Source organism: Falco punctatus (genome assembly GCF_963210335.1).
Source record: "Falco punctatus genome assembly, chromosome: 6".
Classification (NCBI taxonomy): Eukaryota; Metazoa; Chordata; class Aves; order Falconiformes; family Falconidae; genus Falco; species Falco punctatus.
Window position 1 is genome coordinate 23247672 of NC_137585.1, and position 13365 is coordinate 23261036.

General features: G+C 42.4%; 1 protein-coding gene across 1 annotated transcript in view; it reads right to left on the reverse strand.

Moving 5' to 3' along the window:
* Nucleotides 1–13365, reverse strand: part of BCL2L13 (BCL2 like 13) — a 45371-nt gene that overhangs the window by 7012 nt on the left and 24994 nt on the right. Inside the window, exon 6 of the mRNA XM_080391512.1 lies at nucleotides 12154–12297. Within this exon, the coding sequence (XP_080247638.1) occupies nucleotides 12154–12297 (144 nt within the window). The remainder of the gene's footprint in view (nucleotides 1–12153; nucleotides 12298–13365) is intronic.

Here is a 13365-nt window from a genome sequence, read left to right on the forward strand (position 1 = left end):
GGGATGGCTTCACACTTCACAGCATTACCTCCCCGGTACGGGGAGAAACACAACACCGGGAAACCTAGTGGGGCTGGAAGAAAGGTGAGAGGGGCCCTGCAGGAGCAGCAGCTGTCTGACCCGCATTTTAGAAGAGATTACAAAACCCAGCTAGTCCCAGCTGGCATTTCCAGAGAATGGAACCATTTGTAAGAGTTTTGCTGGGAGCTCCTCCTTTCCCTGATGTTCCTGCATCACTGAGCACATCACCAAAACACACTATGTGGGCATTATTAACCAGAGAACAAGATACCAAAGTCTGAAACCAAACTGAAACAAAGAAAAAGAAAGCAAACCCAAGTACATGAGCCCAGCTGAATACCACTCCTTTCTCCTTTTGCTGCAAGTGCTCTGTATTGCTCCTCCATTTTCATCTAACAGCGTTACTCTTACATTCTTTTATTTTTCATTCTTTTTTTTTTTTTTTTTTTTTTTGCATTTCCAGTGCTATCTGAAGCCTGTATTTCTACTTTGTACCAACAAGCTGGAACCTACAGTAATTCTAGGATTTTACTATAAACAAATTTAGCTATTCTTACATGAGTTCACTTTCCAAGATTGTCATCATAACTTTGGCTACACAAGTTAAAACAGAGTACAGACATCCGAAGACACTAACAGGGTTTGCTTGCTTTTATTTAGCTAGGAAAAATCTGTAGGCATTTAAAAATTTAACAGTGGGTTCCAGTTAGAGAAACTGCAAGTGTAAAATACTGACTGATTCCCACCTTACAGAAACAGCAGCATTGCCAATCCTGGTCACGCATGGACTGCCGAGTACATTACACAGAAGGGGTTTGCTTCAAGCAGAAAAAGGGGAAAAAATGAAATACAGAAGAAGAACCTAAGATGGGTGTGATACCAAAAAAGTAAAAATAAAAGAAAGGGGACAGAGTAACCCCCAAGCTTGCTATGTCACAGTAGTCTGTGAAAGCTATTAACAAAGATTCAACTACCTCCTTGCTCTTAACAAAAATTATTTGAACGTTTTATCAAGTACTGCAGTGCTGACAGCCCCTTCTATACAAATTCCTCATTCAATTATCAAGCTCTCCTGTACAGTCCTATCAGAACATGAAGAAAAAAAATCCACTTCTATTTCTCCCTGCTCCCTTCCACATGCAATAGCTCTCCTAAAGCACTCCAGGTGGTTGTCTCCCTCTTTTTTAAACCCTTCCCAGCACCTGTGAATTTGGGGGGTGGTTCTGCTCCAGTCTTCTACCAATGGTTTCCCATTCCAAGATACCTCCTACGGTTGTTCCACAACTTTTTATGGATCCATGCAGTGATCCATGTCAGCAACTGATCCAAGTTAAAAACACACACATTCCTTATTTTGCTGAGTTGTTTTTAATGCTGATCAGTGTCCTACCTGGTGCACTGAGACCTTCCCAGTGCATAAGTGCAACCAGGGGTGAAGCAGGGCCAGCAGCTGCACCTGTTTGCACTGATGCTGGAAAAGCCAAATCAGTATCAGCACTGTGCTTAGAGAGCAGAAGGAAAATTCATTTCAGCTTTGCTAACTCCCAATCATCACTTAGTTCCTAATATGCAAGGAGTTCAGGGCCTACAAGTCAATGGTTTCCAACTCTGAGTAGGCATACTTGCAGATCTTGTAGTGCCTAGGCCAGCAGCAATGCACTTTTCTCTCAGGGAAGCACAAGAGGCCCAGACTCTCCATGGACACAGGTGTACTTTCCACAGAGACATCAGACATACTGCAACTCCTCGCTTCCCTAGAAGGGGGAAGGCTCTTCACACACACCAAAAAAAAACACCAAGAAAAAAAAAAGTGAGTTGACAGGCGCAGGAGAGACAGCAGAAACACTGCTGGTCATTGGCAGCAGCTGCAGCGACAGCAAATGAAGCAGGAGCAGACCCCCACTGAAAGCACTACACTGGTACTTGAGAGAGCTGTGCAACTTACGGCAGCAACACTTTAATCTTTCATGGTGGAAATTATGACTGTACCATCAAACTTTGTCAAAAGGGGTCAGTGGAGCCTGAGTTAAGTATGGGAGTGAGGTTTCTCTATCCACTCCCCCCAAACCATACCATTTTGCAAAACTCGATGGACCCACTCCTGGAGACCTCTGTACCATAGTGAAGGCTGTAGTACAGAACGGCACCATGAACACAGGATTTTTGTAAGGTATTGTGGCAGAGGTGGCACGCAGATCTCATCTCAGGCCATGGAATTTTGGAAGACATTTGTGTATGAAGAAAGGAATCTTGTAGAACACTTCAAAAGGAACTTTTCTTCAGAAGTGCCTTTAAATTGCTTGGATGTGGGAAACACCATTCTGCTCGGTAATATGTTCTGACACTCTAAAGAGAAATGATGCACAGAGTTCCTCAGAGGAGGGGTTAAAAGCGATCAAGCCATTCACTAACCATTAAGGATCACCACAAAATCTTGATTCAGAATGAAATAAAAATTAATAAAGCATTACACTCAGACACCACATACACGCCAACAAACCCAAAGCAAGTTCTACTCTGCGAGCAGTAACTGACAATTCAAGACTCCAGTACCCTCCTGAAAGTCATGCCTCACTAGACTCACTGAAGCAACCGGCATCGCTAAGTAAGGATGATGGAAAAGAAGAGCCCGCCCAGAAGCTTAAGTAAAGGCAGAGATTACCAGATCCAAAGAAACCAAATACTGAGCAGCGTGGGCCAAGGCAGCTTGTGAGAACAGGACCCCATACGCAGTGCCGACCTGTCCTGTTCCAGCAGACACTTGAGAGCAGCACAGCAAGGAGCTGGTCACTGTGCTTAGCTTCCACCACCCTGTGCTGAGGATGGAGAGGTAACCTGCTGTCCAGACATTCTGAGGTTGTACATTCACTCCTTTGATCATCAGGATTTTCTCTGGATGTTGATTAAGCAGGAAATGCTCTCACTGTAATATAAACCACTAACAGACACCTATGATCATAGCAAAGTTGTTATTTCCACATGTGACTACAGACTCAGAACAATTAAACAACAAAATAACTAGGGGTAAAACCTGCAATCTCATGAACCTCTACACTACCCTCCTCTCTGCTCAGCTCTACCCTTCCACAAATCAGAATAAATTTATTTCCTAACCACAGCACATCACAACACACCAGTCTATGTGATCTGACGCTAGCAAAAAGAACAGGGACACACACAACTTGCAAAGGCTCTTCTCTTAACATACCACTGGAAGGAAGTGCACCCATGCAGCTGCTACTGGTTCAACACGAAGCATATGAAAAAACATTCCAAACCCACGCTACGCTTCTATGGCCTTGTAAGCTCTGGCAGTTGTAGGAAACTTCTTTTCAGTAATAAACTAAAAAAAGCACCAACTAGGGCCATATTCAGATGACCTGAATTGCCCTTAAGTCATACAGTGTGCACTGGCAAAAGCCAAGCGCTTTTGAGCAGTGACTCAGCAGCCTGTGGCAGGGAGGAGGGAGCCACCCATAGTCAGTGGGGACAATCGGATGCAGACTGCGCTGAAATTGAAGCCATCCTGATACTCCGCAATGCATATTCCTCCAGCCTCTGCTTCTGCTCCATTCCTGACCCATGACTCCTAACTTTCCCCTTTCCTCTCATAAGGAAAATCAAAGTTGCTCTTTAGAGGGAACCCACAGATGATTTTACTGTGATAAGGATGAAGAATTAATATACACAAAGTACCACCACAAATACTATCTGGGCTGGTAGCTGCTCAAGCCCAGAGGAGTATCTTAGCTCAGTATGATGTAATGCTAGACCCTCAGCAGGTTAACAAAGGATGGGGAGGCAGCATGGATGCACAAGGGTCGGGCGTTAGTTATTCCCCCCTATCAGGGCATTTTTTAAAGGCCACATGCTTTGCTGGAGCACTTTCACTGGAGATATGTTTCTCACAAAATACAGGTAAGATCTGGGCATATGCTAAGTGTAACGTGCAGAATAAACTGCTTTGGAGAGAGTAAGGAGAGGAAGAAAGGAGTAGTAATATGGAGAACAAGGGCAATCCTCAACATTTCAAATACTTCATTAATACATGTACAAACACTACACCCCCACCCTGCCTTCAGCAGAAGGGAGGGCCTAGGAAGCTCAATCACCTTATTGTTCCTTTTCTCACGCAGCCTGCACTGACCTCAAAAGAGTTACCAGTCGCTGGCTCCCTATAAATCAGAGCCTTACAAAGCCTGGCTGATTCCCTTCTGTCTTTACAGACAATTTAACTTCCGTGTCAGTGCCTCAGGGACACAACTCTCCAAGCTTGAAGAGAGATCACCCGAGGTTGGGAAACCTGGGGGAAAGCTAACACACTGACTGTCAGTGGGTAATTTCACGACTTTTTCATTAAAAGCTTATGAAGTTTTAATTGAAAAGCCAGACAGTAATAGGCATTACTTAGGATCCACGATTAATATTTCTTGAGCTGAATTGAGAAAGTCAAGAGGATAAAGCTACTGATTCAGCTGAGATTTGCACTTTGTTGTTTGGCGTGGTTTTTTTCTTTTAAAGCAGCTGCAATAAAAACTAATGACATTTAGGACAATTCTCTTGATTCATCTACAGATGTGACCCAGAAGCAAAGCTCCCACAGAGAGATTAATTCAGGACACGATGGAACATGTGGAAGGATTTTTAATAACCTGAGCCCTTACATAAGCCCTGCGCTTTAGATTTAAAGGTAAATAAGGAATGTATGTAAGCATTTCTCTGTCTGCTTTGTTTATTGTAAATGGGTACTCATCTGCTCCACACCAGAAAAATCAGAGTTCCTCGTTTTCAAATCTGGGATGGGAGACTTGCAGACTTGGGAGTGCTTTTCTTCATCCAGCACACTTACAGAACCATGTGTACGTTGAGAGAAGCAGAAGTCAGTCAGTCCCTCACCGCAGCACCTTGCCACCCCCAATGCCAACCACTGCTACTTGAGGGAAGTCTTGGCACAAGTGATGATGATGATGATGACTAGTTCCCTTCCTGGCTAGAACATGGGGATGGTCCACAGCACATGAGGCAGTCTTGAGGAGATCTACTTAATTCTGTCAAGGCGGCATTTGCAGACGTAAAAAAACAGAGCTCCAGAAGTCAATCACTGTCCTCAACCTAAGTTGTAGAAATTTTCCACAAAACTTCTACAAGTGACAAAGCACTTTTAACAAATGTGCTAGACTAGCCCTCAGGATAGGTTACAGCCATTATGCTTACAGGGTGAGCTACACCAGACCACTGTAAACTGGTAACAAAATATTGAAAAAAATATCTGAAAGCTCCTCCAACAAGCAGAACCCACCAGTTTGGACTCAGCTCTAGTCCTGCCAGTCAGTAATCTGAACCTTACTGAATATCACTCTCAGCAGTGGATTCAGACCACCACCAATCTTTAGCCTATAGTATGAAATTGCTACTTAAAAACACCTGTCAAGTTTCAATTATGATTTAAAGGCAGTAAACATTAATAAAAATAAAAAAAAATCAAGACTTGGAAACTGACTGTCATGATGACTATACTATTTTTCATAGTTTTCTAATAGGTCTGTTATTAAGTGTATACAAACAAGCTGATTCACTAACTATAGTAGTTATTTATCCTAAACAGGAAAAACTTTAACCACACATAAGAAAATAATAATAATTCTTATTTACCAGAACAGTAATTCTCGCTTGTTTCTGTAAAGCCACTTCTGGTGGAAATACATGTTCATATAAAAATTCTGAATGTCTGAAGATAAAAGTAACTTTTTTCCCTACGAAAACAGTAAGCGTAGTTGTACACATTGCATCTATAATGGAGATGCTATTAGATAATGAACATAAAGGGATCCCCATTAGGTGTCCGACAGATCATTTACTGCATCTTAGAGAGGACTTTGAAAGCCCTGCCCTGTTAGTTCAGAAGACCAGACATATGCAAAACAACTGTGTCTAACTCCTGTGCAAGCTGTGTGTATACTTCTATGGTTTGGTTTTAAGTGTTCTTAAAACCAGTCTTCTGGTCTCCTTGGTTCATTCAGTTCTTAAAGAAGCATAGACAGGCAGGTAACAGTCCTTGTATTCTCACAAGGAATGATGTGGATAGGCAACTCATACAAAACTCATCTCTGAAGACACAAAAAAGCCCCCCTCCCCAATAAAACTATACAGCCTGCCAAGCCACCCGTACACCCCAGATCTGTCCAGTATAGGCAAAAATACCGTATACAGGTCAGAGAGGAGTGCCACCTTGCAGGAAAAAAATAAAAATAAAAATCTATGTTCCCTGAACTATTTCCGCTCCCCGCCCCCCCCCCAAAACTAAACAGACCCACATGAAGTCCCCAAGAAAAAGAGGACCTTAAGGCACAGGAGGAAATGCTGGCAGAACGCAAATGTCCCCAGAGAGCAGTCTTTGCTATGATAAAAAATTCAAAACACGCAACACAGCTAGAAAGTTTCTTAGGTAATAGTACTGACTGTCTTGTAACGTAACCTGTCAGAGACAAATGAGGTTCAGTCATCACTTTCCTCCCACTGAGTGTCACAGCGACAATACAAGTACTAGGAACCCATCAAAAAATGCATTTGTGCTTAAAATCTAGTGTCTGAAAAACAAAAACCAAGGAGCAATGAACTGGCCTGTGTCCAGGGATCCTAAGATCTCCCTCTGGGGAAATAAGCAAACTTCCCACAATAACAAATTTCCCCAGAGCTGGGAGTGCGCCTGGTGTATGATTTCGAGCTGTAATAGAGGAGCCGCTATGTGCTGGTGAAGTGCCACCTGTGCCAAGGGCTGAGCAGGTAACGGCTGTGGCCACAGACAGCTGCTGGGGTCCCGACAGTCACTCCCACCTGTACGGACAGGGCTGCAGTTCCACCTGCTCTGTGTCTCCAGCCGCAGCCCCGCTCCGCTATGCCTCTTCAGAGCCTCGCTGAAGTCAGACCTGACAGCATTACCCTGCTAATCCTTCAGAGAAATGGATTACAAATGGGGCAGCCGACAACACCCAGATCTAGAAAAATACATTAAAAAAAAGTAACAAAAATTTCTCAGACATTTACTGTAGCATTCATCTCCGTGAAACTGTCAAGATATGCGGAGCCAAGAAAAACAGAGCAGAGTCCACAAATAGGACTGTACTTTTTAATAAGGAAAAAAAAAGGGCGGGGGGAAAGGTCGTGTGAACCAAATCAATGCACAATGATATTGCAGCCACTGCTGTCATCCCCTTCCAGGAACGCTTTGGCTAGAACAGCCTGCAGAAATGATCCTATACCTTCCACTGCCCTCCAATATAACCTCTAGTACCTGCAAAGAGTCAGCACCAAAGCAACACCCTTTAAGGTTTCAGTCTTATTGGTTTAAATTGAAGTAAATTCCATTATTTAGAGACTACTTCTTCAGACAGACCAATCTGAAGTTGTTGGAAGGGAAAAAAGAAAGGAGATCTAGTCACTCCTTGATTATTTAAGTTCCTTCTCCTTCAGCCACAGCGCCTAAAAAATAAAAAAAAAAATCTATTACTGTACCAAGTTACATACTAATAAAAGTGGACGTTTCACTGCAGTGTTCCATGATACAAGCATAAAGTATAATTATTCTGAAAGGAAAATTCCTTTCTAGGATTTCTCCAATTAGGTTGCCCTTTCTCACATCTCTACCATATTAAACTTGCTTATCTCTCCTCCAGTGGAGCACGTCTCTCTTATTTCTGCATTGTCATTCTCAAGGCAGACACCTGGACTGCTGCACAGGAGATTTTAATCTCCAGTAACACAAACTGACTATCTCACTTCCCTAGGATGGCAAGTGTCTCTTTACTCTTTTTCTCCTCCAGACTGTTAACAGACTCTAGTACGTAGATTACTCAATTGTCAGCAGAAAGAAAATGTCAAAACTGGCAGAAAAGCTGGAAGCAGAGAACACTGGAAACAGAACAGCTCTTCTAAGGCTGAGATATGAAACTGTAAACACTATTCATACTTCAAGCAAATTTACTTTTACTTTCTTCAACATGAGGAATTAACTAAGTTAAATTCAAATCCAGATCTGAACACCATGACACCAAGAATCCTGGGAAGTCAGAGACAATTTCAGGTACAGCTCACAAATACCAGCCTCTTACTGACAGAAGGAAGGTTATTAGCTGAATACTGATAAACACCAATTACATGCACTTATTTCACCTCTTTCAAACACGTGAAAAGCCGATGTGCTTGTAACGTGAATGTGAATCTGAGGGGGAAAAAAAGTAGCTAGCTTGCAAGTAATCTTGTACTTTTTCCTCCTTAAAGGCACAGACTATTTCAACATAGATTAAATCTAACCATGGAAAACAGGACCCACAGAGCATGAGAAAAAATAAATTATTTGGGAGGAGGGGTGGGAAAGGAAGAGGAAAAAAAATCCTTACCAACTGACTGGCCTTACTGTGCACTTTTCCAGGAGACCAAGAACTGCTTCTGATGCAGCAGCATTCAGCACTGGAGAAGTCAGAGCAAAAAGGGAGGGGAGGTAGGAGGAGGGAGGGGAGGGGAGGGGAGGGGATAAGAGGAGAAGGGAGGGAAGAGGAGGAAAGGGGAGGGGAGAGCATATACACTGTATATCGGTTTGTTGAGCCCTAACATTTCTTTCGTGAAAGAGAAGAACGAAGCTACTGCATCAGGCTGGGAATTGGTTTGCAATGGTTCAAGACGATAAGGGAACGAGATCTTAGTATGGCTATTTGGGTTCAAATCAGAGAGTCAGAAGGAAGAATGTGTGAACCCTCATGTGTCTAAACAGAGAACCTGGAATGCCAAACATGCTTTTTGCTCCAAAAGAGAGATCATACTAAAACTTAAAGTCAAGCAGGGTAAATGTAAGAGCTGCAGGCAAACCTGTCACGGCAATTAGTGGAAGAGAGAGGCTGCCCAGAAAAAAGCAAGGTTTCCTTGCCTTCCTACAGTCCTCCAAACTCAACTTGCATCTACCCGCAAATCCAAGAGATGGTAAACTAGATGGAACAGTCATTTCATCTCTCCATTCACATTTATGTCACCAGCTGCATCCAAGCACAATACGCAGTGCACTGCAGATACTCTGAACACTTTCACCCTAAAGCAGAAACGTAGACCAAGAGGAATGTGAACAGCCTACACAACGGCCAGAATCATAGTATCGAAGTACTGTACACACTTGAACATAAAAATATGCCAGTCATTCACCAACCAACCATTACATCCCAGTCCCACCCTACCATGAAAAGTTAGCTGAAGTACAATTTTAGGGCCTGAAGGGAGAATGGGAGGGGAACACTCATTGTTTCAGCACACCATCTCATCACCGTACCTCTGCAGGACTGGGATGAAAAATCAAAAAGCAACTTCTCATCTCAGAAGCTCTACCTTTAGTATCCCAAATTTCACATTCCTCACAAGCCATGCTGATTTCTTGAAATCTACTGCATAGTTATTCAATTTATCAGCCTTTATTCCCTTGTGCTTGCAATTTTGCTTCTAGTTAATTGTTGTCCACCATCCTCAACCAGATGCTTTTGTGGACCTACAAGCCTCCTGAGCCCACAAAAGAACTTCCAAGTCTTGCACACATGCAGAACCTCAGGAGCTCTTCCAGCTGCACTGTGGCTGCGCGGCATGATGCAGCAAGAAGTCCCACTGGATGACACAGCTCTGTAAAATTCTGACTCCACAGATCTACAGTGGGACATAGGAAGGACTCAGATGACCTCTTACCTTTGACTGGCTACTTCCCTCATGGCAAAATTTGACTTCAATCAAAAAAATGAAGAAGATCCCAAATTACACGGTAACAAGGGAAGAGACAGTACCAGAGACACTACAGAATTTTTCAGGTCTGCCCCTGAAAAGCTGACTCTGGTGAAGCTCTCCTCTGCTCCTGATCCACGAAAAAACAGTCTGTCTATTCTAGTATCTTCTCAGTTTTAAGTAAGCTCTTTGCAGCTATAGGAAAGACCTACCTTCACACTGCTCCGGAAAAACCACAGAAATTGAAACTCTTACTGTCACAGCAACATAATTCACTGGAGACTCTTAGGTTTATACATTGCCCTTATGGCTCTAGCAAAGTACTACTGACAACTTGATCCAGCACACTGTAGCAGATGTTTATCTGAAAAAATGCACACCGCCTGTGTGATGGCTAACAGCCTGCCAGGCAGCTCTTCCCTGGCTCTTCTCAGAAACACAAACTCTCCCACCCTGACCCCACACCCCACTCCCAGCACTGCCATCCCCAGAACACCATCCCACAGACTCGGAACAATGAGAAGCATGACACCCAGTAACAATGAACATTTTCCTTACAGAAAAAAAAAAATTACAATAAAACTAAATATTCCCTTCCTCCACATAAAGCCACAAGCCTAGTGGGTCCCCAAACCCAGCCCCAGCGAAACTCACAAAGGGTTAGTGCAGCTACATTAATTCAGCTGGAAAGAATTTTCATCACCTTGTCTCTTTCCTCCCCTCTTCTGCTGCTTCAAAAATAGCTCTGGCTTGTTTGCTGTACCGCTTATGTCAGTCTGATTTTATGCCTGACTGGATGTATACAGACAAGCCCATAGCCCATTAAACACCAGCTACCCAGATCTGTACATACATGCACAGTCACACAAACACAAAGCACAGCCCCCTCCCTTGGAGGCCATGCTGGAAAGCAGTGTGTTTTCAGAGGCTTTGCACTGTATTATGTTTATAGCAGGCCTCAAATAAGGGCTAGGCAACAGGCCACAGCCTTTTCTGAGGTTAAAAAAAAAAAAAGAGGCAGAAAAGCAAAATAACATCCATCTGTCTTAAAGCTGCAAGCAAGGACTTTCCCTGTGATGAAAACACTTTGAAATGTGCGTGCATTTATCAAATGACCTAAGGTCATTTGGCTGGGTGCTGTTAGTGTTTGTGTCCATTAAAGACAAACAATCCCTCCCAAAGGCTTTGAAAACTATTACCCATGGTTGCTGGGAAGGGAGCTAAAAAGGTGCAGACGTGCAGAAATTCCAGAACTGCTCTTAAAAAAAAACTTCAGGTGAAAACTCCTGAAATATACAAAGCTGTCTGAAGGAGATTTTTTCCTACTAGCACTTTTTAATCACTGGGGTTTCCTGAACAGCTTTTCTTTTTAGAATAAATCAACTTGCTGAAGCCATTTCACTAATCCCAGATTAATTCCATTCAAATCTGGCATCCTTCCAAAACCCAGTAATCTAAAGCTCAGCCTTCAAGACTCAGCTCATCAGCTGTGACCTGCCTCCGTGATGTATTTTTAAATGAAACTTTCTCAGCATGCTGTGACCCAGGAACATTGGTTACCATGAACTGGAGACTTCCACAAGGAAATACAGCACAAAGAAATCTTGATTGCTCTTCTATCTATGTTCCTATATAGGTTTAAATTCCAATATGCATTAGCTATTTTATCACTTATTATAAAAATTAATTAGTACCTACTGACACTTCTGTACAAAGTGATCCCTGACTACTTACCTGTTAAAAAAACTCTCTGAAATGTAAGAAGGGAAAAAAACCCAAAAGGTATACCACTTCCAGCAGCCACCAGAGTATGAAGGTAGCATTAAAAAGATGAGTCTCTGAGGCACAGAATCTTTGTTACGGGTGTTTGCTTCTAAATGCAGTTCTGTGTGTATATTAACAGGAAAACATTCAAACAAAAGCTCACCATACAGCAACACATTAGCATTTTGACACACAATGCATGAAAAGTAGTTGTCATTTGACATCTGAGGACCCCTTCAACTTCAACTGCAATCCAACAACCCAGACATACAAAGAACTGGAACAGACTGCCTGGGAAAATTGTGGTGTCCAGTCACATAGGTCTTTAATGTCAACATCAGAAATAAATGGGTAAAAGTCAGTTCTGCCCTGGGGCAGACAGGTGAAATAGACGACTGCCCAAGATCCCTTTCCAACTAGATCTCCTGGTCTGGTTTTTTTTGTTTGTTTGTTTGGGGTTTTTTGTTGTTGTTGTTTTCGTGTTGCTTTTTCTGGGGCATTCCTACTCTCATCTGCTTACTTCTAGCAACCCTCCTAGCTTTTACTCCTATTAAGATCAGTGTAACTCTTAGAAATAAGCTTTGAACAAAGTATGAGAATTAAACATTGTCTTCTTACCCATCCTCCTTGTTGAATGATATAGTCTGCAGAATAGTCTTCTAGATATGTCACCCCAAAGTTCACAAGTGCACTCAGTGGTTCCTGGCCCTGTCTAGTTAACTCCATCAGAAACTGTTGTAGCAGAACCAGGGGTACCAAGACCTTCAAAAAAACAAGAATTGTGAATAAATACAGAAAGTCTTATCAATACTACTGTGCAGGTAAAACAGAAAATTCATGTGGTCCACAGAGCAGGTCTGCATCTACAAATTCAAAGATAGCAGGGACTATACACTTCATTTTTGTGAAGACACAAAGCAAGAACACAACACAATTCAGAAAGAACGAACCTGATAGAAAGAAATCTGGTAAGCAAAACACCACAGCCTAACTTGAGAGTTTCACAGGAACAGGACCGCAGTGCTTTCTTACACCCCATTTTTTTCCAACACAAGATTAGGTAAACAAGCACCACAGGTCCAGAACTTGCTACCCCAGAAGTGAAAAGATGCAACATTGTAAATAGTTTGAAGGATGTGCATCCAAATTGTATTCAAACAGCAATCTCATATGTATTCTTGAATACATACACAACACTAGACAGTCTGTAGAAGTTCACACTTGACTTTCAGACAAGACAGAAACAACTCCTCCCAGCAGCATAACATTACAGACTTGTTTAAAATGATGAACACAACCCCCTCTCCACATTAAATTCTCCCTCCTATGCCAAATTTAACACATACAAAATCCCCCCCCCTTATTTCCTATTCTCATTCCTCCTTCCAAAACTTTTGTCTTTAAATGAATGCTCAGCCTTAACCCAAATCTGAATTGCTCTGGAAGATGCAAGATTCTGTGAACACACCTCCTTCATATTATACAGTTCTAGACACTTTCTTCTGAAATTATGTTTTTGTTTGCCTAAACAACATGCAGTTGAACTTTTAAACTCTAAATTTATTATCCAAGAGCATGCAAGTGGCCCTCTGGGCAAAGTTTATATGCAGCACTTTGCCAGGTTCAGGAAACTTGTAGGAATTGAAGTCATTAGCATCTGAAAAAGTACTATTATGATACAGGAGAAAAATATTTGCAAGCATTACTGCACCTAGTTTGTGACAACTGCATTGCATATCTATTCACTGTACAAATAAGAACGTTTTTTCCCAGCTGCACAAGGCAGATACAGGCTAATAGCACTGCCCAGACCGAACTCCACAGGCTTCC